General features: G+C 36.6%; 3 protein-coding genes and 1 pseudogene across 8 annotated transcripts; 1 reads left to right on the plus strand and 3 right to left on the minus strand.

Annotated features, from left to right (window-relative positions):
• Positions 1-4,354: 4,354 nt before the first annotated feature.
• Positions 4,355-7,462, minus strand: LOC121785902 (UPF0496 protein At3g19330-like). Of its 5 annotated transcripts, none has more exons than XM_042184377.1 (3): positions 7,325-7,462; positions 6,171-6,342; positions 4,355-6,058 (listed from the first exon to the last, which is right to left on the minus strand). In XM_042184377.1, exons 2-3 carry the CDS (start codon positions 6,238-6,240, stop codon positions 5,004-5,006), a joined length of 1,125 nt encoding a protein of 374 aa, XP_042040311.1. In that variant the 5' UTR covers positions 6,241-6,342; positions 7,325-7,462; the 3' UTR covers positions 4,355-5,003. The 5 variants fall into 5 exon arrangements, with proteins under 5 accessions (XP_042040311.1, XP_042040313.1, XP_042040312.1 ...); XM_042184379.1 differs by having other exon boundaries at positions 6,171-6,246; positions 7,325-7,461; XM_042184378.1 differs by having other exon boundaries at positions 6,171-6,357; positions 7,325-7,451.
• A 1,053-nt stretch (positions 7,463-8,515) lies between these two features.
• Positions 8,516-11,929, plus strand: LOC121786548 (annotated as a pseudogene).
• A 2,149-nt stretch (positions 11,930-14,078) lies between these two features.
• On the minus strand, positions 14,079-17,190 carry LOC121786547 (magnesium transporter MRS2-3-like). Its single transcript, XM_042185188.1, has 6 exons — positions 16,669-17,190; positions 15,574-15,810; positions 15,347-15,475; positions 14,867-15,015; positions 14,576-14,804; positions 14,079-14,491 (listed from the first exon to the last, which is right to left on the minus strand). Exons 1-6 carry the CDS (start codon positions 17,098-17,100, stop codon positions 14,204-14,206), a joined length of 1,464 nt encoding a protein of 487 aa, XP_042041122.1. The 5' UTR covers positions 17,101-17,190; the 3' UTR covers positions 14,079-14,203.
• A 2,883-nt stretch (positions 17,191-20,073) lies between these two features.
• On the minus strand, positions 20,074-21,309 carry LOC121786572 (zinc finger MYM-type protein 1-like). Of its 2 annotated transcripts, XR_006047218.1 has the most exons (3): positions 21,165-21,309; positions 20,984-21,063; positions 20,074-20,700 (listed from the first exon to the last, which is right to left on the minus strand). XR_006047218.1 is itself a non-coding variant. In XM_042185214.1 (2 exons), the coding sequence occupies exon 2, from the start codon at positions 20,696-20,698 to the stop codon at positions 20,114-20,116; it is 585 nt and encodes a 194-aa protein (XP_042041148.1). In that variant the 5' UTR covers positions 20,699-20,700; positions 20,984-21,309; the 3' UTR covers positions 20,074-20,113. The 2 variants fall into 2 exon arrangements, 1 of the variants encoding a protein (XP_042041148.1); XM_042185214.1 differs by having other exon boundaries at positions 20,984-21,309.
• Positions 21,310-26,499: the final 5,190 nt, after the last annotated feature.

Below are 26,499 nucleotides of genomic sequence, written 5' to 3' on the forward strand. Positions count from 1 at the left end.
GAAGGAGCAATATTGATCCTGAGGTCGACGCGCGGCCGATTTCGTCATCCGCTTTGGTTTTTCGAACATATCTGAATGCAGTTCGAAAATTTCCGCTCTCGACTTGTTCAATGGTACGAACTGAGCGGGCGGCTTCTCAGGATTGAGACGTGGCCCCAATCGGTCTTGCACCGGAGTCCTTTGAATCCTTTCAAAAGGAGTTCGGCGAGAATGTCCCTGATCGCCAAAAGGAGTTCGGCGAGGATGTCCCTGATCGCTATGATCGGGCTTCCTCCTGTCTCCTCGGGATGAGCTGTCTAAAGACCGTTTGCGACGGTCTGCCTCATCGGCACGGGAGAACTGGTCCGCAATGTCCCACATCTCTTGAGCTGTTTGCGGACTGCATTCCACGAGCTTTCTGTAGAGAGCTCCGGGCAGGATTCCATTTTGGAATGCCGAAATGACAAGTAGATCATTGAGATCATCTACTTGTAGGCATTCCTTGTGGAATCTCGTCATAAAGTCGCTGATCTTTTCGTCGCGACCTTGACGTATAGAAAGCAGCTGAGCCGAAGTGATTCGGGCTTCCGCTTTCTGAAAGAACCTCCTGTGGAAAGCATCCATTAGATCTCGGTAAGATCTAATGCTGCCTTGGGGGAGGCTATCGAACCACCTTCTTGCGTTCCCGATAAGCAGCTCGGGAAACAGCTTGCACATATGGACCTCATTGAGACTCTGGTTCGCCATGTTATACTGATAGCGTCCCATGAAGTCATGAGGATTCACTAACCCGTCATAAGTCATCGACGGAGTTCGGTAGTTCTGTGGCAAGGGAGTTCGGGTGATATCGTCCGAGAACGGAGTCTTCAATGCTCCGTACATGGCGAACCCGACATCTCTTCGGTATGGAGGAGATGGAGTTCTCCTGTGATTCCGGTACCGAGGAGGAACAGGAACATGTCGGGGTTGAGGATTCTTCTTCCTGGAAGACACGGCACTACTGCGGTAGTGACTTTCATGTCTGGATGAGGAGGGAGAATCCACCGTTTTCGTCTCCGGCTTTTGGCCCTTTTGCAGGAAAATTAAGAACTCTTCCTGCTTCTCGGCCAAAAACAACTTGACAGCCTCGTTCAAATCAGGCTGCTGGGAAGACTCGGTGCGATGAGTCTTTGAGCGGCTTGTTCCTTCTCCGTGAGAACTGGAAGTAGATTTCTCCCGAGGCTGTTTTCCAGACCTGCGGGCTGGACTAGCTTCCTCATGGTTATCACGAACGGTATTATGGGTGTTACGTGATCTGGTATGCATTTTTTTTTTTTTTTTTTTTTTGGGGTGGAAAAAGGGTCAAAAATTCGCTTTATCACAAATTTGGTTCTCTGTTTCCCACAGACGGCGCCAGTGATGGTTGGGCGAATTTTTGATAGTAATAAATGCGGGTAAAAAAATATAGATCACGACACAAGGAATTACGTGGTTCGATTTACTGAGGTAAATCTACGTCCACGGGAAGAAAGGAGGGCAAGATTGTATTGCTTGATCTGGTTTACAGCTTACAAATACAGACTTGCTATATGATATTTGATGTCTAGAGAGCTTTTTTCCTCCTGGTCTATCTGATCTAAGTTCTATTTATACATTGAACTAAGATCGTGGCTTGCATCACCACTAACTAGGTCGTGGCTTGCATCACCACTAACTAGGTAGTGGATGTCGTGGAGGTCATGAGATCCTGCATGGGTCCACTATCTCTTTGTTTGGTCCGCTATCCTGCATGAGATCCTGCATGAGTTGACACCACTAAATAGATCGTGTAGTGGAGGTCGTGGAGGTTCTGCATGAGTCCACTATCTCCCAGTTCGGTCGAATACTGAGACCGAACTGCTGAACTATTGCCGAGCAGCTTTTGCCGATCTGAGAGTAGAGCTTGATTGGTCGGCTTTTACCGAGCTGTAGGCTGGGGCCGAACTCTTTGGTAATGCCGAACTGATACTCTTCCTTGGGCTTTGGGCTGATGGGCCGTCACTGCTATTGGGCTTGTTTAGTACGTACCCCATCAGACCACACATTCTACCAACCCATTCATAGCTCCTTCCCTAGACTCTTGTTCAACCCAGCCTCCTCTCCACCTCAAGCTCGCCAGCAACCGCCGCCTCAGCCTCGTCTCTGCCCGTCCGTTGCTTGTGCGCGAACGGGGACACGGTTGAGGAGGGCTGGTCTGCCTGATGAGCCCAAATGCGGGTGATGATTTTGAGCAACTGTTTCGACGTAGTCAGAGCGTTGCTTAATTTTGTAATGATAATGGAATTTGGATTTGAGCGAAAGTCAAATATGTAGAGCACAACACTAGACTTTATTTTAAGATGGAGAGTGTAATTGTTATGTAATAGTAAAATGTTTCTAATTCAATTTAGACTACTCGGCTACTCCATATCAGAACTTAATCAATAGAAGTTGCACCAACATTCATGTCAGAATAAGTATACACAAATCGGAGGGAACGGATCCTGCCCAATAATCATTCTCTCTTTCATAGTATAATACGTATACATCATAATATTTTAATAAAAGTTTATTTCAAATTTCTTATAATTAGTTATTAAAAACTGATTTGTTTTATTTATGTATTTTTTAAAAATATAGTATTAGAATTGTAATAAAACAAAGTATATCATAAAAATACATACTACGGAGTATTATTGTACAGAAATATTATTCTATATGTAAAGCATTATTATTCAACATGATAATCAATAATTAAAATTTCTGTTTAAGTACAAATCTACTAAATCAAGTTGATTTTATTTTTTTAGAAAATTAAAATAAGATGATTTTTACGTGATGAATTGTTCAAATGTGTAAATAACTAAAGTATACTTCGTATAGTGATAAAATTTAACTAAAAATCTATTATTGCATCTTCTTAAGATGCTAATTGATTCACCATGATCCTATTAAATTAATTTGATTTTTTTTTTCGTGTAAAAGTCATTGTATTCTCATTTGTAGAAATCAACTTGACATATAAAAATTACTAATACAAATATTTATTATTGATATGCTGGATATTAATTTTTTTTAACTTATAAGAGAGTATTTTTTTCTTTTGTGGTGCTTCTTTTATGGTAGTATTAGTATATATTTATATATTACAATAACACTTAGTTTTTAATAATTACACCTATTCCATGCTATAAAACTAAGTACGTATTACTATTATTATATCTAAAATATTACTATTATAAAAGAAGTATTGTATAAATAAGTATTCACCGTAAAAATTAAAAACAATTATTTTTATAATATATCAAAAAAACAAATCAGTTTTAAGTAATTAGTGATAAAAATAAAAAAAAACCAACTTTTGTAAAAAATGATACATGTACTATACGGAGTATGAAAGAGGTCGTGGTTCTGTTACCTCTGTATGGTGGGCCATGGGGTTGGAATGCAATTTGTATTAATATTTGCCTAAAGCATAATAAAAGGGAAAATGGGTTGAAAATGAAGATAACTTATATGTCTGCGTTTTTTCCATTTCATCTAGGGGTGTCGAAACAGGTACCCGCGGATACCCAAACCCGTTTTGCGGGTACCGTACCCAAAAACTTCAATATTATACTATCCAATCCCGACCCGTATAGTTATATGGGTACCAAACCTGCAGGCATAATTTGAAATGTGTATTATATTATTAAATGGTATTATGCTTTTAATTTTCGCTCATCCCCAATGCTAGTCATCTAATACAATAATTTTATGCACATGTTTGTAATTCTAGAATGGATTTTGGGATTGTTGCTAGTTGCTACACTATGATTTTAGATTTGTATTTTTTTACTTTGTTGTATTTGCATAATTTCCAAGTATTAACTATGCACAAATATGGTGATTTTCCATCTCTTAAATATAATATAACTACGTATGAAATATAATGCAAATCCAAATTTCAAATAAGCAAATATGATAGAAACATCAAGCATGTCTAAAATTAAATCACCATTCAAAAGTTTAATATCAACTGATTATATATAAACTTGAAACTAAATAACTAAAATAAAATATTTTAAAACCCTAACCCTAAAAATAACAGGTATTATCGAGTTTAACGGGTATACCCGCGCGGGTAGCGGGTATACACATACCCACAAAAATTTAAAACAAACTACCCAATCCCGCCCCGTTTCCCTTTGTCGTCGGGTAGCGGGTACCCGATACCCGGCGGGTAGCAGGTCGGGTTGAGGGTTTTCAGATACCCGCTACCCGTTTCGACACCCCTAATTTCATCTGCGTTTAATGCACATCATATTGTGTTGTGTTTTTATAAACAGCAGAGGATCCATTCCCCAAATGGGAGACCTATTTGTTGTGAGCATTAAAATGGACTCAAATACAAACTTCTAACCATTAATTTCGATCAAAGTCTCCAACTATAATTTCAGACCTATGCTGAATTACGAAAATCAGGCATGTTCATCATGTTAAGCCGAAAAAATGGCCAACAGTGAAGTCTAAGCTACTCATTAAGGAATGTTACAGAACAGATGCTGAATATGTTATTTGCATAATTGACAAAGCACACCTTTGAAAGGGGAAGTCCAGAAAGCGATAATCACTCCGTGGAGCAGTCAGTACAGAGGGTCGACACGATCAGGTTCGCAGACAAACATCCATAGCACAACCAACTTCCAAAGAATGCCTTATCAGCATTCTTTCTACCTAGTTGAGCTGCAACATGTTGACAGAATAGGTTCATAGATCTTCGGGAGGTGCTTCTGCAGTAAGTTTCGTAATCAAAATCCTGTAGGTGAAACGGCTGCCATACACAGTGGAATATCGTAAGCGGATATTCCTTCATCATGTTCAAAGAATTCTGCCTTCAACTTAATACGTAGAGATATCAGGAGTCTGGCTCGTGACACACCACGAGATCTTTAGTGTGGCAAAGCCTGTGGAGTTGGCAGACACCAATACTAGGACCATTGTGCATGTGCATGTAGTGGTGTCATGAAAATCTTCACGGGAAGGTTTTATCGTTCTTGCGGATGGATCTTTTCAAGAACACGTGCTCTGGTCCTATTTATTGCAGCAAAACATAAAAACAAATTGTCCTCGAGATATGCAAGGCGTTCCATAAAGCTTGGGCGGTTTCTCCGGAGCTGTTTCAGAACCTCCTGAATGAGATACTTGTCGATGTCCCTCTCCAATGCATGATGGATAGAGAACTTGTCGTTTTCAACATCAGCATGCAGATGCGCAACCAGGCGATCAATGGTGTCTAGATCTCTCAGCAATACGTAAGCACTTCTTGATGCCTCATCAACCTGAACAAGGCTACCCCTTTCTTTCTTGATCATATTGGAAGGGAAAAGAGCGAAACATAAAGGACTTCCCGCAAGGGCACCTAGAGCATGGGTAGCTATTGCTACGGCTGTCATGGCCACACCAACAGCCGCTGCAATCAAACACAAGGCAGATCCTGCTGAGCAATAGTGTGGGAGATGGACCCTTGACCTTGGCTTTACTGGATGATGGTCAAGTTCATGAGTGAGCTGGGAGAAGCGCTGGCGCACATTATCGAAGTTCTGAGAAGCATGAGAGAGAAAGGGATTTTCAAGACGGTCAAACTGGAGAAAGACATTGTATGCCAAGTTGCACTGGGAATCAGAGAGGGAATATGAGTCGGAATCAAACTCCGGAGGAAGGTCCTCAAGAAGATGGTGTATAGGAGCATATGCCAAGCGAGCCTGGCTGACTTTCTGGTAGAGAAGGAAGCATAAACGAGAAGTTTGTTCGCTATGTTCGAAGTACGTAGCAACAAGATCAGTAAGCGGGCTGGGCCTAATAATGGAAAGTGTCTCTTGAACACACTCACGGCTTGGTTGTAGAACTTGCTCCAACAACTGATCTCCCTCAATTCCCTCCAAATGTCCGCTAACTACAGTTTGGTCAAAAGAGCTGTCTTGGTCAAATGTTCTGCGAATCTCACCATAAGAACTTGTTTGGACTGCAATAGTATATTCTCGAGTGAGGTCAATATGACCGGTTTGAGCACTTGACGTTGGGGTATTCTCAACCGAATCACCTGAGTTATGATTTATGCAGTCAGATGATATAATATGACTGAACAGTTCCTGTGTATTTGAAGCTTTAACTTTACTGATGAATAGGATTCGGTTACAGTTATGGAACTTTACCTTGTGTAGCAGGGGAAGAAAAATAACTGGTTGTTGATGGCGGTGGCAGTGTCTTCAAACAAGATAGCATTGAAACCTGCTAAATGATATGGAATGACCAGCATATCCAAAATCATATCGTAATAAAACATTCTCGTTCAGAGACCATGAGAAAGTCTATTGTAGCCTCCATCTGAAAAGAAAAAGACTTCCAAATTCCAAGTAAAGAAACTGGAAAAGGCAAACTGATACTCCAAGGGAAACTCAAACTAATCATTATGTACTTTCCTTCCTCTGAATGATTTTTGAATATAAAGAGAGAAAAGCATTCGATATAAATGGCTCACATTTCAGGTAATTCCCAATCATGTCTTTTAAACAAAGAATATAAGAAAATGTTCCAGAGGAGCTTTCTCAAAACCATATTGCACAAAATGGTACGAATCTAGATATTTCTTTTATAAACCTAATGCCACCATCCTAGACAATCTCTCAGGTGAAATGCACATTTTAAATGTTGATCCTTCTTGATGACATCTCTTTTAATCACGATTTGCACTAATCAAAAGCAGTAAAGTTAAAAGCTTTTCTAGTGTCCTTTATCCAGTGCACAATCTGTTCCTAATCAACTAGATTAGACTCTTTCTCCAAATTCCTTAGCAGATGATGCCAAGTGATCTGCGCAATCTACTCACTAATTGTTGAGTAATGCAGTAGTGAAATCCCAAAGGGGGCATTTACTACTGCAGATTATCTTGGATGGATAAAAATACTAGTATATAACCTAATGTATTGTTTACAATGATAGATTGGGAGTTTGGTATCCCAACCCTTGACAATTTATATAATTTGAGCTAATTTGCTGATCCATATCCCATTACAAAGGGCAGTATAGAAGAAATCATAGAGATGAGGATAAAAATACTCAGTCATCTATCAAAGACCCTCTAAATGTTTCTAACAAGGCATCAAATCTTCTCATTTCATAGTTCCACAATCTAGAGAAAACTATCCAAACAAAATCCAAACAGTTTTTGAACAATCCAAATGGAAACAGAAAGCAATCAAATCACTAGCTCAAACAGCAATCGGCTACTTATCCAAATCCAGACAGTTTAATTTACAGCGGAATTGTGAAATTAAAAGAGTAGTCGTGAATGAAACGGGAAAATTACCAAAAAGAGCAGAATTTAGGGCTTAATCTTCGAAGAGTTTTTTGAGACGGGCTCTGACGTATTCGTTGCGGGCTTGAACTCTGGCCTGCTGAGGAGCGATATTGGAGAATGAGAGATGGGCTCCGATGGCGATGCAGGTGGCGCCGGTGAGCAAGCCGAAGGCGACGAGGGCTAGCTGCTTCGGATTCGAAAATGGCAACATTACAATCACGGCTTCCGCAATTATTAGATGGCGATTTGCAGCGATTTTGACTTCCAACTTCAAAGGGAGTGGAGGATTTTATACGTTAGTGAATCATGAGTTTCGATACAGAAAGTTGGGCTTCGAGCCCTTTAATCTACAGGTAAAATAAGTTGGGCCAATCGCATTGATTTAAAAGGGCTAAAAAGCCCACCAACACTAAATCCCTAACTCTTAACTATATCGACATATATAATATGTAAAGCTAGGGATGTCAATCGGGCCAGCCCACCGGGTTTCGGGCCAACCCTATTCGGGTTGCGGGTCAATCGGGTGCGGGCTAATCGGGTCGTGATTTTTGCGGGTTATAAAAGTTCAACCCTAACCCTAAAAGCTCGGGTTTCGGGCTAGCCCATCGGGTTAATCGGGTTGCTACCGATAAAATTAACATGCGGTCAATCCAATAAATGATAGTGAAAATTAGTTATATTTATCAAATGTAAAATATTTAATTATGATAAATTTGAGATATATGCTTAAACTCAAACATAAACATGATCAAATACTAATATTTGAGATTTATGCAAAATAAAACATACACATCAAGAAATTTTAAAGCATGTTTCGAAATTTAAATATATTTTTTAGTGAATTTGAAGTTTGTAATTCATTTATCTATTATTATATTAATAAAAACTTAATATATAATTTATGTATTTAATATATAAAATGGAAAGTTATTTTTTTAGTAATCTATATTATAAAATAACCAATGAAGTGTCGAATTAGAGTCAAACAAATAGAACAATAGAAATTTTATCGGGTTTTCGGGCCAGCCCATCGGGTTTTCGGGTCTGGCCCTAACGGGTTGCGGGTTAATCGGGTGCGGGCTAATCGGGCTGTAATTTTATCGGGCTGAAAATTTTCAGCCCTAACCCTATAAATTTGGCGGGCTATTCGGGCCAACCCACGGGTTGTGGGCTAAATTGACATCCCTATGTAAAGCATCCCAAATTCCCAATCCCAAACCCTAAATCGCTCCAATCTCTCACCTTTCTCCGCCGCGAAAAGCTCAGCCGCTGCTGCGATGGGACGCGTGCGAACCAAGACCGTGAAGAAGTCCTCTCGGCAAGTGATCGAGAGGTACTACGCGAAGATGACGCTGGATTTCCACACGAACAAGAAAATTCTGGAGGAGGTCGCAATCATCCCGTCGAAGCGCCTCCGCAACAAGATCGCCGGGTTCTCTACCCACCTGATGAAGCGCATCCAGAAAGGACCTGTCCGCGGCATCTCTCTGAAGCTCCAGGAGGAGGAGCGCGAGCGGCGCATGGATTTCGTCCCCGACGAGTCCGCGATTAAGACCGACCGCATCGAGGTCGACCAGGAGACCGTCGATCTGCTCGAGTCGCTCGGGATGAAGGATCTGCCGGGCGTTGTCCTCAGAGAGGACGATGGAGCCATTGGAGGCGCGGCGCAAGTGAGCTACGGCCGTGGAGGAGGCGGCGCCAGGAGATACTGAACTGAAAAAGGTGTGTAGAGGTTTTTGTAGGTAAATGTTTTTCGACGTTTGGATTTTGTTTTGAATTGACGTATTGTAACTTTTTGAGATTTTGAGATGAAATTAAACCCTTCCCATTGTTCTTAAATTTTATACTTCCTGGATTGAATATCATCAAATTTATTTCATTCCTTTCCGAGCAACGATATAATGCCCTAGTCATTAATTTAAGTATAATCATATTTTTTGCAAATTCTAATGGTTGAAATTCTATAAATATTGGAGAATTGTTGTATTCTTTTGAATCATAAAAATTGTTATGGTTATAGAAAACTTAGTTTCACATAAGCCAACTTCGCCAAGTGAATTTATTGTGAATGCAATGTGCCTCGTAGCTCTTGAATCAGCAACCTCAAATTAGGCTCAATAGCTCAACAACAATTTCTTTACAACATCTTTATGTATAGGGCGTTTATTGATCGATTGAGTAACACCTTGGACATCCAAGAAATCATATGTTGTTGAATACTAGTAGTAGTAGTAGTATTTGCATAATTGACATACACCTGTATCTAATCCCAATATCGCAAATCATGATTTTTCTTCAATGAATCGTATAATACCGAACAAATGCAATTTGATTGAAGAAATTCGATATTTCCTTTGTCCAAATCAAGTGATTGATATCTATTTTTAACTAAAAAAAGTCTCTCTAATACTCTCATATTTTACTCATTTTTTTATATATACTACTCTCTCTATTTAATTTAATAAATATTTAAATTTTGTGCTGAAAAGAAATCAAGGAGGGAGTACTCCGTGAACTTTGAAAAATATCATTTGAGAGGTCCGTTAATATCATTCGAAGTACTTTTTTACTATTTTCAAGTTTTTATGGACAAAAATACCTCAGTACCTCGAAGGCTACATATTTTAAATATAAGAATGTGATACGTTTACTAAAACTATATACCTATTTTTGTCCATAAAAGCTTGGAAATAGTAAAAAACATACATATTAATCATAGTTTAGTTGATGGACCTCAAATAATATTTTCAAATAATATTTTCAAAGTTCATGGACCTAAAATGATACTTTGACAAAGTTCGTGGATTAAAAAAAATGTTCTCTCAAAAACTAAATCACTAGTATAATTATCATAACAATTATCCAAGATTATTCAAAATTAATTGTCACGAAATCAGTGTCATGTTCCTCGTAATGACCTTATCAATACTTTTTTTTTCTCTATTAAGATTTGTAATAGTACTTCTTAAATATATATCTACTTCCTTATGAAACTCATGTAGAAATTTGTTTAAATAATTGAAATTTACATTTTAACTTTTTTTCTAATTAATGCTATATCATAAAATTAAAATTTGCTTAATCCATCAAATAAAACAAACACCATATATGATGAAACCTCTTTCATCAAGATTTAAAACCATTCATGCGTGTTCAAAATCATTGACTATTTGAGTTACATATCATTCCATCAACCACCGATATTGTATTATATGTTCAATTTTGATTCTAACACATAGTTTAAAAAATATACTCCAAATTTGTCACATTTTCATTTTCATTTGTCCCACAAAATTTATCACATTTTACTTTTTAACATTTTTAGCAGTGGACTTCACGTTCCACTAACTCATTACCACTCACATTTTGTTATAAAACTACTACTAATATTCAAAAGTAGAACACATTTTTATTATTTTTTCAACTCAATTTCCATTACATTTCTTAAAATTCATGCTCGGTTAAATGTAACAAAATTTAAGAATGGGGTGTGTAAATAAAAGTGAAAAAAAATAGTGAAATATAGGTCATATTCAAGTGCTCTACCAAGTCCTTCAGATATGGAGTAATTTTATTTGGCTATTTTGGTCCATCAACCAATATTAGTCTTATTTTTCCATTTTTGCATGTATGATGCTAAAACTAGTCCATTTTTATATGTGGGAAATTTTTTGAACTTATTACACTACTAGTTACGTGGATATTATTATCCGCTAACACTATTTCAACTTTATGATGGATCGGTATGGAATACATTAACAGTTTGCATAGTTAAAATTTTCATTCAATACCCTTCTAAGTTGGGCTTCGACTCTAATAATCTACTACTATATGTGGATACGAGTTTCGCTAGCTTTAATAAATTGGGCCAATTGCATAATTTAAATGGGCTAAAGCCCACCAAAGTAAAACCCTACCTCTCCCATTATAATGCATCTCAAACTCGTCTCTCACCAAGTGTCTCATCTCCTTCCACCGCCGCAAAAAATCAGCCACTCCGCCGCCGCCAGCACCACGAAAACATGGGGCGCGTAAGGACAAAGACAGTGAAGAAGTCCTCTCGTCAAGTAATTGAGAGGTATTACGCGAAGATGACGCTGGATTTCCACACCAACAAAAAAATCCTGGAGGAGGTCGCGATCATCCCGTCGAAGCGCCTCCGCAACAAGATCGCCGGCTTCTCCACTCATTTGATGAAGCGCATCCAGAAAGGACCTGTCCGCGGCATCTCGTTGAAGCTCCAGGAGGAAGAGCGCGAGCGCCGCATGGATTTCGTCCCCGACGAGTCCGCGATTAAGACCGACCGCATCGAGGTCGACCAGGAGACCGTAGATCTGCTCGAATCCCTCGGGATGAAGGATCTGCCCGGCGTTGTTCTCAGAGAGGAAGATGGAGCGATCGGAGGCGCGCCTCAGGTCAGCTACGGCCGCGGTCCCAGGCGATACTGAAAAGGTTTATAAGGTTAACTTTATAATTCAAATGTTTTTCGTCGCCTCTTTCATTGTTTTTCATGGATAATGTCGAACGGTGTTCTATTTTGCTTTTGAATTTTTGGATTTTGTTGTGAAATTAATCCTTTAGTCAATATTATTGACTACTAGTTGCATTGTGATATGGTTGCTGTGTGTCATGTGTTATTTATGATAACAGTTCAATAACATTATGATACAGACCTAACAGGAGAACTCATCCCAAAAGACTAGCATGTTCATTTAGTCTATATACCCCACATCAGTTGTTCTCACAACCGATATGGAAATTGAGTCCGTAACATTCGACCCTCCTTTAAGGGCCAACGTCTTCGTTGGTCACGGCCACGTTGGTCACAGCTGGTTCTTTGCCGGGCCACCACTCCGAGTTCTTGTTGGTCACGGCCACGTTGGTCACGGCGGATTCTTTGCCCGGCCACCACTCCGTGGGTCACCACTCCGAGCGTCCCCAAACGCACTCGTTGGTCACGGCGAGTTCGTTGCCCGGCCACCACTCCGAGCCGTTTGGGTTCTCAATGAAAGCACCAATTGATACAGACCAAACAGGAGAACTCATCCTAAAAGACTCTCCTATTAGGAGAGAGCCCATTTAGTCTATATACCCCACATCAGTTGTTCTCACAACCGATGTGGGAATTAAGTCCGTAACACAGTCGATGCAAATTACAGATTGTGACAACATATAGATTTTGATGTGATTCAGAGGAAATTGTCATACGTTCACTCCGGTAAGGATCACCTAATCCTTTTCCTAATACATTTCCTACTGCGTTCCCGATATAGTAACACCAGATAATTAACTAACTTGGATCCCTTGCTTCTGGGTGCAAGGAACCTAGCTTCCTTCCCGTATAGAAAACCGACAATAACATAACATTTTCTTGCCTATAGAAAACGAACACTTTATGACTTTGTTGTGTTATACTTCCAACACTTAAAACTCCTCCTTGAATAAAAACTTAAAGAGGTAAGAATTGAGTGTTGTTCCATTTATGTCAACAAACTATTATAACGAAGAATAATGCTAACGTTTGATTTGCTCGATTTAAAGTAATGATGTTTACATAGTGGTGTTATATTTAAGAAAATATGTGTAAATTGAAGTAGGTCGAGCTTGAAGACCATTTGAACGCAGGTTTCATTTGATTTTTGTGTAGGTAGGCTAGAGTAGGGTGCTTGTGAGTTTGAGTTGTTTGATTGCTTTTTTTTTTAATAGTAAATAATTTCTGTTCAACAATTGTTTGATTGCTTTAGATGTTTCAGTATTCTTCAAAAGTTGATGTCTTTCTGGTCTCGATCTAAAATAGCGTTATTGGAGGAGCATCAATCAGACCTCGCACATGGCATTAATATTCTGTCGTTGGAATTTTATAGGTGGCTGTCACGAGATTTCTGCAACATCATCTTTTGATCTGTATGAAAAATCCCGAGCATCTCCAATGGTTCTGGACATGCAATAGCCCTCTCATAGCCTTCCCACTGCCACATCATTTGCACTAAAATCCTCATGTTACATCATCTGGATATGCAATAGCCCTCCCATAGCTTATCCATATCACTAATAACAATTATATAATTTAATTTACAAGCCTATCCACATCACTAATAACGATTATATAATTTAATTTACAATCGTAGCAACATACGGAATTTAATTTACGAGATAAATATAGGAAAATTGAATAATAATATTAAAATTTATAAAAAGTATAATAATTTATAAAAAAGTACAATAATTTATAAAAAATACAAAAATTAAAAAGTACAAAAAATAATACATAAAAAATAAGATAGAGAGAGTATTCGTTAATACAAGTGAAGCGAATGAAAATGACGTCCAAATCGCGTATATACAGTGTTTCGAAAAAATTTAAAAAAAAATAAAATTTTGACACCGATTCGGGGCCTACAATAGCGCTGTGAGAGTCGGCGTCAGTCCAAGAATCGGCGTAGGTGCACCGATTTTGACGCCGGTTTCGCTGACGTCGGCTGCAATGGTTCGGCGTCAGCACCGGCGTACGCAAAAAATCGGCGTGTCTACGCTGACGCCGCCATTGGAGATGCACTTATAGCCGTCAATGTTAACTATGTTGATGCTATCTCTACCTTCGGAGTTTGGAAGTCAATGTGTGCAAAGACGAAGCAACACACCTTTATCAAATTTCAAACATTTTCTTTCTCTTTTGAAGGATAATATAATCCAACATATTACACTATCATTTTTATTTGATAATAAAGCTGCATCCTTCAAAAGGTTTGCTAACCAAAAGGTATCATACGAATAGGCTTTACCTAAGAATAAATATATGTGCACACATAAAAGCATAACCATGTGAAGGTATATTACATTTTCTAACCAAAAGGTATCATACAATTAGGCCAACCAACCCCAAGAGACTCACTCCAGCAGCCGTCTGTGTTTGCACCACGCGATGGCAATCACGTACAGGAAGACAGTGCCGGCTGAGCCACCTCCAACAGTCCACAAAAACCTCGTCATCCCATGCACTTCGTCTTTGAAAAGTTTGATGCTGATGTTCATACCGAAAATCCCAGCAACCACCACAAACGCACTCACCACAAGGGTTGCTGTTGTCAACATAACCCCCATCTGAAGAAGATGATTTTGTTTGTCGTCAAGCATAATATTGATGTAATCCTCTGTATCATCGACGTACTCCCTCAGCTTCATAGAAGACGATAACTTGTTAAGAAAGGAGAAATAATATTCCGAATTTGAATGCCAAGTTGAAAGATGCGTGTGACATACAGTGGATAACTTATTGAGTGTACCGTCTATCTGAACAAAATACGCTTCCAAGAGCATTTCTAGCTCTTCCACATCGAGCTTATTGCTTATGGCACTATGCGTACTAGTATGGGTTCCGTGACTGCGTCTGCTTGGGGCGTTAGGGCCGTCAAACAAGGCCTCTTCACTGGTAATGTTCCGGTGGCCAACATAAGCACTCTCAGTGCCCTCCAATATTTCAGCAGGTGTCCTGAAACGGTGTTAGTAATGTTGTAGGTGAAGTATTTGTAGGAAGACACAGGTGTAACATGCCTGTCATCCATGTCAGCCTCGTCCAGGTCATCTTGCTCTTCTACAGTAGAAACAGAAGACGATGCAAGCTGTCCATCTAGTTTGTCTGTTAGATACATCTCCGCCATATCATCATCGTCATCCAGCAAATGCTCTAGCTCATCCCTCACCTGATAAACCGTAACAGAATGACTCGATGGAAGAGAAATATCGTAATGCAACACAGTATACTTAGCTATACTACTGTGTATGGGAATACCTAACAACAAGGAACTTTTATTTTTTCAATCATTTATGTTGAGCTCTAGGGTTATTGAGGCAAGATAAACACATAATGAACTAAGACAGTTGAAGAATAATATATTTTGAAACATAACATTAATAAAAAACATGTATCTCCTTTTCCAAGACTAACACAAACACAAATTCATAAAAACTTCATCTCAGAGTCCAACAGAAAACTCATAACAGAAAAGGATAACGCAAATTACTCCACTCAACCTTTTGCACGCGGCCAGTTATAGCAACCAGGCGACTTTTAATCTGTCTGACTCGTTCCAAATTGAGAGTACTAATTTTTGAAGTAAGTTTATCCAGTGCTGGATGAGCTTCTTGCTCCAGTGTCCTTGCCTAGCTTGAGATACAAGAGGAAAAAAATGAACTGCAGAACAAAGACTACGACATATTGGATTTCGATAACAGAAAAATTAACAATAGAGTTTTCAAACCTCATTGTCCAAGCAACTGCAAGCAGCCTCAAGGCATGCCTCCAATGCAACAAACTCAAAAGGGAGCAGCTTCGGACCATCTCGATTCTCCCCAAGTTGTTCTTTTCCATCTGCCTTCTCTCCCTCTTCTTTATTAGGAAAGTTTTTGGAGCTATCTGGAGGACTTGCGGGCATTGAGTGAGGCCCTTCCAAATCATACAAGTTTGTCCAGTTTGCATTCTCGCCATCCCCAGCTTCCTTAACCACCATTACCACACCTCATTCAGATATGTGAAGCTAAGATGTGGAATAAGCACTGTCCAAAATTATACTTTCATACAGTGCCAAAGAAAAATAGGGCATCGTGAAATATCTTTACAATTAGACAGTAATTTTCAGCTAATATAAGCTCATCACAATTCACGATTAAGCATTACTTATATCTCTATCACAAGGAAATATGCAATCCTAGCCCTTTTCACTGAATATAAATCAAGCAAGTTATCTCAAATCATTGAAACAAGAGCTAATATGCAGGAAAATACACAAAATATAGGCTAATTAATATCTTCACCACCAACTTAATTTGAATAGGTGGAAAAGTACATTGTGTAGACAATTTCCCATGATCAAGTATTCTATTATGACAAAGTTCAATCCTATGTGATGACATGACAAAAATTCTTATTGAAATATGTCATTTGAATTTTTTGTAATTTTCAACGAAACTTCTTCGTTTGGGTGTTTAACATTTTGTCATGCCACCACAGACCAAGACACATCGTTTTGGACATTCCATCGTGTCACCTTAGATTCAATTTGGGAGAAATTCGATGTTATGGAAAACTGGTATCAGTATCACACTAGAAGTTTGTGTTTCTACCCCACATTCAAATTTGATGGTGAAGAACTGAATTGACAGATAATTGGTGTGTTTTTCTGCCATTAATCCTTGAAACAATCAAGAGCTTTAGATATCAGTTTCCTATCCAGTAACAATAAATTAGTCTATGCAAGTAATCACACTTAATCATCGTAATTCACAATTGCAAAAAGGATTTAATCAAATTGATTAATTCCACTAGATAATAACCAACTAGTATAGTAGATGCAAACCTGAGCTTTGACGGCTTGATGATGGCGAAGAATCCTCCTCTGAAGCTCGTCAACAAAGGGAATCACAGAAGGATCCTTGGAATTGAGCAGGAAAACCTCCTGCGCCGTAATGATCGCCTTAATATGCTCCAGATTGATCACAATCGCCCGCTCACGGCCGAGGACGGTGGAGGGGTAGGAGAGGAGCGGGTCGAGGATCCGGAGATCGCGGGCCGGCAGCCCGGTCCGCCGCATGATGGCGTGCTTCCCGACCTCCACGACGTTGTGGTGCCCCGTGGAGTCGAGGAGCAGCCACGACCGCACTCCCACCGCCTTCTTCCGGAGCGCGCCGGCGAGGCCGACGGCGGCCGGGCGGAGGAGGGGCTCGCCGCTTCCGTCGTCATCCGGCGCGGCGGCTACTTGGTTCGGCGGCTGGAGCGTGGCTGCGCGCATCGATTCGGCGGATTTGGTGAGGGATTGGGATCGGAAATTTTGGGGATTTTGTGATGATTGTGAGATTTTTTAGAAGGTTGTGAGATTTCTGTCGAACACATCAAAATCATGTGATTCCTCCACTAACGATGCTAATCGGATCAACTCGCTCGAGTTTAGGCCCAATAATTTTAGCGAGTTTTGGGCCCAACAACTTTAGTGAGTTTTGGGCCGCTAATTTACTAAAGTTATCGGCCTATTCGATCAATGTCATAACTTTTTCGACTTATAAATTGTCAATGTTAACTTTATATTTTTGGATTTCAGACTAAGCTGTTGGGCTAAAAAAAGTTTACTTTTAATTCATCTATTATAATAAATTATAGCACAAAATTTCTCAAATAATTATCATTTTAAAATTTGTACATATAATTTTGTGAGGACAAGCATAAGAGTAAATAAAACAAACTAAGATAATGAGTATAACATTCAAACAATGTATTAAAATATATTTTGGCGTATATTTGAAATAATAATTTCTTTTATTAATTTTTTTAGTTTTGAAAATTGATTAATGTTGATAATTAAATAATGGGGAATCGTTCGTTTAAGGTATACCTTATGAGGCTCGAGTACTTTCAGGTCAGTCCTATTTGATTGTGGATTATCGAATTTTGCTTATCCGTATTATAAATTTTTAGCCACAATCCTATTAAATTATCGGCTATTTTGACCATCCCACGAGTTTGAGTTGAATTGATAAAGTTATTGTAATATAGTTAAGAATAAATTCCAACTCATTAAATAGACAAACATGTCAAAGATGGAAGGGACCTAACTTTTGTACACTGACCAGAATGGAAAAGCATTAATATTGGTCATGGATGAAAATATTATTAGGAAATGATAATTGCCAATGACTTATTTTGTCTGTCATTACTTATTTTATTTTGTTATTTTAGTATATCCGTTATTACCTAGTTTTATTTTACATTTTAAACAAGGTACACATTTTAAATGTATGATGGAGTATATCTCAAAACTTGATTCATTGTATAGCTCACTTTTCTGGTTAAGATAACACATTTTCTAGTTTGTACTAACAAATTAAACTTCGTTTAAAATTTTAGATTATAGGCACATCTTATTGACATGTGACAAACACATTTCAATCATCTTCCTACATTTTAGTTGCAGCAGTTCAAAGATAAGATTTTATTTAGCATGACACTAAAGCATGACTGCATGAGTAGCTTGCAATGATATCAAATCATATACACCTATTATTATTATTATTTGATCAACACTAATTTGACTTTGTTAGTTTAGTAATGAATGGAGTCAGTTGTACCTAAATCAATTACAACATGAATCGTTAATCGTTATGAATCAATTAACTACTGGACTAAAGTTACGAAAATAATAAGGTATAAAAAAGCATTTAGATTTAGATTTCGAATTAGATTTGTGTTTAGTTTTGAATTTATCCGAAAATTCATTTTCAAATGGATATAAATCCAAACAGATCTAAAATATCCAAAAAATCAGAATTTGAAAATGCAAATTTTTTATAACTAAGTCCGAAATGAACCTAAAATCCTAAATATTCAAAGAATTCCGAAAAAAATTGAAATAAATATTTAATTAGGTTAGGAGTATTTAAATAAAATTTAATATATTATAAATATGATTCAAATGTTAGAATATTTAGATTTAAAAGACAATGTGAATCTTCTAAAACTTGAAAAAAAAATCTGATCTAAAAATCAAAACTGTAATTCAGTTTTTTTTATTGCTATTTTGATGGGCTGAGACTCGTAGCCTACAACTATGGTGTAGCTCTTAAGCCCAATATATAAAACATTGGTATGAAAGCCCAATTTGATTGGTGCAGTTGGCCCAATAATATGTATTTGACTTAAATAGGTTGCAATAATTTTCATATCTAATTTCTTTTTCCCTTTTCTCCATTACTGTCATTTTAAAAAATACTATATATATCAAAATATATTTACATTCGATTGATATTTAACTATAGATACTATAATTTCAATTTCAATATATTCAAATTAATTCATCCAATAACCAAATTATACAATTAGACCACATATCTAAATGAAATAAAACAACAAAGTGAAAATTGAATCAAAATCATCTTCATTAAATAAATATTATTTTCAGATATATATTTCTTGTAGGAGTGGATTCTGCTGATAAAAAAAATGCAAGTTTAATTATGTGCATTGAAGATCCTCGTAGGAAAATGGAACAAGAAATTAATTGCAGATGGGCTGCTTTTATAAACAAACATTAAATGAATCTCGTCAGTTTTCACAAAATTAAAATGAATGTTATATTAAAAAAGGAAAAGAAAAGTAAAGAAAAGAAAAAGGTGAATCAGCCACATAAATGTTTTTTCAAATCAATATTGTTTCAGAAGTTTGGTTGGCACAAGAAATGCTGATGTTAAATGGGCATTAACTTGAATAACTATTTTAGGCTTCAAGTAGACCAGGTTACAGGTAGATAGGGAGTAGGCTCGGTACAATTGAGTAAATATTGCTATACCTAAAAAATACATTTATTATACTCCACTAGTGGAGTATTAGTTAATTGCTAGTAAAATTACAAAATGTGATTAAATACTAGTCTGTTTTATATATATATATCTAAATTGTGTTGATTAAGAATGATGAATGTGTGGAGTTCCGAATAAAATGATCTTCCAAGGTCTTGTGCTTGAGAAAAAAATTTGACAACTAAGATTATGCAAAGGATATTGGCACCCGAAATTTCACTTTTCAACGTAGATTTTGGATGAGAATTGATCCAATTCTTGAAGGCCTTAATCCAAGTGATTTTTCTTAATGGGTTGTTTGGTTTTTTAAGTTGGCTTTCTCCTAGTTTCATACCAGTGGCGGATCCAGGATTAAAAAACGGAGGGGGCGGAATAAAATAATGAAATATTAAATAATAAAATATTAAATATAATACTTCAATATGTTTTTTTAGCAAAATGAAAGTCTATTACAATTCAAGTAGCTCTAGCATCTGTTAACCGAGACAACTGATTTCTACGGGTATCCATATCTTGAAAACGTTTCAAGATTCTTTCATTAGAAACACTAGCAAAGATGGATTCTATCCTTGCTTTGTTGTGTGCACTACTTTTATCCCCAACATGTGCCTTGAATTTTTCTAGTGCTTTTTTCCAATTAGAAAAACCACAACTAGTGAAGGCTTCATCTCCCGGTGCCACATAACCATGCTTGAAAAGAAAACAGTAAAAGCAATATGCGGCATGTTTCGATTCACTATATTCTAGCCAATCATAATCTTTGTACCAAACATCTCTAAAACTCCTATTATCTTTTCCTTGACGCGTTTTTTGAAAAATATTACCCTTTGGTTGACAAGGGCCTTTTGCTACATATTCTCTACGAATACGATCCCGGATATTCACACCATATTCTGCAATTGGTTTTCGCAAACCAGGATCAGCCTTGATTTCACTTTCATTTATATCATCATTCTCCATCAAATTTTCTTCAGCAATATGTGCTTCTAGTTCTGGACAAGAATCCAAAAATCTTAGTCTTTTTCCAAAATATTTCTCCATACCTAATGAAACAAAAAAGGTATAATTATAAAATATTATAATAAAGTAACTATCATTTACTCACTTTATACTATCCATGGGACCACACTTTGTCATTAGCATTTACCACATGCCACATGGAACCCACTCAATGTTTTATATATACACCACTAATCTTCTAAGCTACTTTTTTTTCCTATTCCAAAAGGAAAATATTTAATCTTTCCTCAATGGCTAAATGCCTAAATCTACAAATTAAAAGACATGAATTTGAATTTTAAAACACAACACACCTTCGAATTATACCTGATAACCTGAACTTGAGCTTTAATTATCAAAGTATCAGCATCAATAAACCCATCCAGCACCTACACCTTTGATAGAAGCTTTAATTATCAAAGTATCAGCATCAATAATCTTCAAGTTTTGATCAAATGCGTCAATTTCAAGGTTTTGGTGGTAGAGATATAAATTATAATAGCCTTACCCGTCGAGATCCACCGAGAGGAAGAGAGGCTAGGGTTTTGGATTGGGGATTTGTTTTGTGAAGATGAATTTGAGAGAGAAAAGGAGAGGCCGACGGATGGTCATGGGATTGGGAGGCTATTTTCTAATTGGACCCTCCTCCTCATTTGATTGAAGTTGGGCCAGTTAATTAATCTGGGCACTCTTTTAAAATGCTAAATGGGCTTTTAGTAGTGTTAACATAACACTCAGTGGGACTTTTAGTAGTCCAAGTAAGTATTCCAAAGTACTTAATTAAAAAGGTAGATACGATTGGGCTTTTAGTTCTTTTTTAATTGGGCTTGAGTTGAGTTTTAAAATTTTATTTCAATTGAGCTTGGGAGATAATGGTTATTTTTTTTCGGTCAACGGAGCAACGTCGGAGACAACGGAGGGGGCGGATATGGAAAATATACATCCGAGATAAGGGAAAATTAGTCGCGTGGAGGGGGCGACCGCCCCCTCCTGCCCCCCCCTGGATCCGCCACTGTTTCATACTATGTCTTAGTGTGATGACCTTGTTAGCTTTTGGGTACCCGTTGGTTGCCTTTCGTTGTTGCCATTGAGGGAGTTGGCTAGCTTGGATAGCTTTTGTACTTAGTTTTGCCGCCTAGTAAACTTATGCTCGATACACATGGTTTGAGCCTTTTTTCTTTTATCAGACAAAAAGAATAATGAACGTGTTATACATAACAAGGCTTGGTATGCATACTCGAGTAACTCGCCCCCGGTATACTCCTTCAGTCGATAAATAGCCCTTCATGTCCAACGCGTACACTCACGAGCTCACAAAGTACAACATATAGGTTTTTCTTCCAAGGAACTCATACATAAGTGGACTTTAATGAGTACCTTCTGAGCTCCTAGTGAGCACATATAAATCCATTTTAGTTAGCATTTAGAGAGCACAAACAATTGAGTAGGAGGAGGATAACATTATGAGAACTTACCGAGCATACACAATTACACACGCACGATAAATTAACGAGCATCAATGTCCTCGGTATTTTGCTCGGTCTGTTTTGGCCCCAAAAAAGGTCTTGGACACGATTACAAGAGGTCACCGAGCACCAAATGCTCAATGACTTATTTAACTTTTTAAAAATATATCAAATTAATTTTACCGAGCACCTAAATGCTCAGTAAATTTTTTTCTATTTTTTTTTTGTTTTACCTAACATGGTGATGCTCGGTAATGTATTTATTTTTTTATAAACAAACTAAATTACTTTTACCGAGCATATAGTTGCTTGGTAAGTGGTGCGTTATATTGCTAATTTTTTAAGTTGTTAACTCTGTCAACTCATCGACGCAGTGTATTAAAAATGTCAATACAATATATTGAAATGTCAACAAAATTATGTGTTGACATATTGATTTCATCGTGTTGACATTTTAATGCGCTGCGTTGATGAATTAACAGAGTTGACAACTTAAGAAAGTTAGCGATTGATCACATCTAATATATGTATTAAAATAAACTATTTAATTTACCGAGCAAAATGAATTATTTTTAAAAATTATTAAATGAATTTTACAGAGATCATAAGTGTTCCATAAGTTATGTACGGAGTACTTTTTAAAAATCTGGTAAAATTCTTTTGAGTTTACTGATCATGTACTTAGATCCAAAAACTATCCAGACAAAGCATTTACAATCAAGATTTTGGTGTACTTTTAAGACATGGAAATATATTTTTTTGGATGCTTGGCATTTGTCCTTATACAGATAGTGATTTTTGGACGATGTTCGATGAATATAGAATATTGCGTGGTTAAATATTTACTCAATTGGGATAATATACACATCCTAATAAAATAAGCACAACAAAATTTGTGTTTATGTAAAAAATTACAAAATTAAAAGTGTCAAATTACTTTGTAGTACTGAACACGATTTGTAAGTTGTCTTATTTTCGCTTTTAACAATGCAAAGGGCATTAATAAATAATTAAAATCTTTACCAAATAAAAAATTAATTAAAATAACTTATCTAACGCATGGTGCACTGGTAAAATATAAGTGCCTTAAAAATTGAACCCACTTGTAACTAGCTAGCAATTAATGTAAGCTTATGGGACATCATAAACCCCATAAATCTTAACCTTCTATGTTGGGTAATTTCATTATATTTATTTTAGATAAAAAGTTAGAGTTAGGTACAACATATCTGTCTACAAATTTTGAATGTTACTACTATATTCATACATATCAAGATATCAATAACTCCCCAACCAATCATATTTATCTAAACGCATTAAATTGATGCTTGATGTAGAGAACTCAATAAATAGTAAATAGCCTACCTAGTTTATAGCATCCCCACACCCACGCCAAAATAAACATCAAAATATTATTAGGACTAAACTAAAAAAAGGATTATAGTATATAACCTTAAGATTGAATGAGTTTAAGACTGATCAATAGATCCAAATTCAGATTCATATCGGTGTGGACCATTTGATAAATTGAAACAGATTATATAGACTGTGTGACACAATACTATCCAAAAGAAAATAATCTTTATACTACTATAACTAATAATCTAAGTTGTTGAAAAGTAAGAAACGCCAGATTTTGGCCGAGGAAAAAAAGGAAAAAAGTATATTATAGTAGTAGTATTTTAGAAGAGAAAAAGAGGAGAAAGCAAATATATTACTTATATTATTGCAAGGGGACTTATCTAAGTCAGGAGTGAGAAGTTTAGTTGGAGACCCATCTTTGGAGCAGAAAATTTGGTCAAAGACTCATGTTTGGATTATACACTAATTAAGTACTTATACTAATTTTTCCATCTTAGACATCACTTGGCTAAATTGACTAAATCATATTCGTTTTTAAATTTTTTAAGAGTTGTCGACTAGTGCATCATATGAGGGCATGGTTTAGTTTTTGTTTGCTCTCGTGAGTTTTCTTTATACTTAGTTTTTGGTTTTGAGATTACTTTTATCTATTGTAGCTACATAAAAACTTTTATATTTGGATGGATGGCGTTTAATATCTATATGTCTGTTTTTTATGTCTGAATAGACAACACTCAATAATTATTTTTATTTTAGTTTTGGAGTTTCTCATTTCGTTTAAAGTTGCGGGTAAGATCACACTAGTCTTTCGTGGGTGATGGTTGACGGATAATGCGCTGATTTGTGTTGCCTGCGTGCTTCAATTTTTTGTTTCTGTAATGTTTTAAATAAAATGTTAGTTTCACTGTTTTTATGTTAATGTTTATATTTTGAGTTGCTTTATACCACTATATCTTGTTATACTTTTGGCTTGAGCCCATTCGAAAAATCTATGGTACGATGAATGAAAAGCTCGAACACATATCAGCACACGATACACCAGACAACTACAAAGATCAACTATTCTAAAAGTAAAAGATTAAACAAAATCGAACCAAGTCTAGCCAAGAGACCAACAACTCCTTCATCCTCGTTGTTTTTATTGTTCTTACTTTTTCTATAGAAACAAACTATACTACATATACATAATAGTATATCATTTGGCAGGAATATAATCAAATGCAAACTCTAAATATTGTAAAAACCCCAAACTATGATTTGGACCATTAAAAATGTCAACAGATGACAAAATAGTAGCAACACAAAATATCAACACAGTGTCAACGGTTGATGTTGTGTTGACACTGTATTGACATTTTCAGTTGCTACTATTTTGTCAATCTCTTGATATTTGGTAACGGTCCAAATCATAGTTTGAAATTTGTACCATATATGAGTTTGCATTTTATCACTACCCTAATATATCATAATAATTTGTAACAATCATGATTAAAATGATACTATATATGTATGTTTACATAAATGGTCCTAAGTCACAAGTCTACACATTCCAACACCTGTTAATGAGTAAGTGCATAATTTAATAAACCAATGCACCGCAACAAACATTGAAATTTACTGCATTTATGAATCATAGTTAATTTGTCACGTACAATCGACGACACATTAATTTAGATCTAAATTCTGGACCACTTTAACCATTTCTTAGTTAGCAGCCGGCTTTCTAATACTGACATTTTATCTATAGATTTGTCTTTTATTCTGTAAATAAACATTTGACTTACATGAAGCCTATACATATAAATTTGCAATCCAAATAGTCTACATTTTATTACAGTATATCTCTATTTTTGGCACTTTTTTCAAACTTCCAACCCCATGAGAATATAGTTTTCCAAACAAAAAAAATATAAAACTCCAAAAACTTTAGTAATTTTTTTTTTCCATTTTATAGATTTAGAGTCTGATGGTACCATATAAGTCACGAGGCCGTACCTCGTCAGACAATTCAGTTAAGTAGGGTATTTCATTATATAATCAGTTGAAAATTCAATAATCCAATAATAGTACTAATTCTCTAGGTATATCCGTATAGACTATAGAGCATACAACAGTGTGAGTTGCCCCACTTTGGCGCAGCAAGGGAGAGAGCCGTGGCGAGGCGTGTTGCACTCGCATCTCTCGGCCAATCGCAGCATGAGTATAACGTATACGCTAAACGAGTGACGCGACTAAGCGCGCATTTGAGGAGGTTTTAAATTTTAGATAAATAAAAAGGGGTAATTCGGTTTTAAAAAAAATAAAAACAAAATTAAATAAGAACTTCTTAGAAATTCAAATGTTGGTAGTTTAAACTACGGTGAAAGATCATATTTATAACTCTTCAATATTATCGATGGTGAGTGACTTAAAAAAAAGAATTACTATTCATCTTAATTAATGTATTCAATTAATACAAAAAAAACCTAGTAGCCTATTGATGGAAGAGGTTTCTCAAGGGGACACCATATTGATAATTTGAGCGACATTAGGAATTGGTCCGGATAAATAAGCACACAAATAGGTAGGTTAGCTTTGAATTGGGTATGTTGCTTTGTTTCTGGGTCTGCTTTGATGCTGGATGTGGCATGTCTTGGCTTTGTTTTGATCCTTTGTTGTTGTCCCCTTGCATGAGCTTCTACTCTTCTTAGCTTGGATTGGATTGGTTGAAATATAGTTAGTAGAAATTAGTACCTACTTTAGTAGAGAGAGTAACTTATTATAAGTAGACTAATTTTGGTGAATAATTTTGATGTATTCACCGAAATGAAAAAAAAAATATGACTATTTTTCATGGACGAATATAGTATATACCTAAACTTCGAATTACTAGAGGGTTCAGCCCATATGTATTCCCCATCATGCCCACTATACAAAAATAAATAGATTTGTAATTAAATTACAGTTTTTAATCCTTTTTAATTAGTTCATGTAAATATTTGAAATTCCAATTTGCAAAATCGGACACCTTTCTAA

The sequence above is a fragment of the Salvia splendens genome, chromosome 22, assembly GCF_004379255.2.
Source record: "Salvia splendens isolate huo1 chromosome 22, SspV2, whole genome shotgun sequence".
In the NCBI taxonomy this organism is placed as follows: Eukaryota; Viridiplantae; Streptophyta; class Magnoliopsida; order Lamiales; family Lamiaceae; genus Salvia; species Salvia splendens.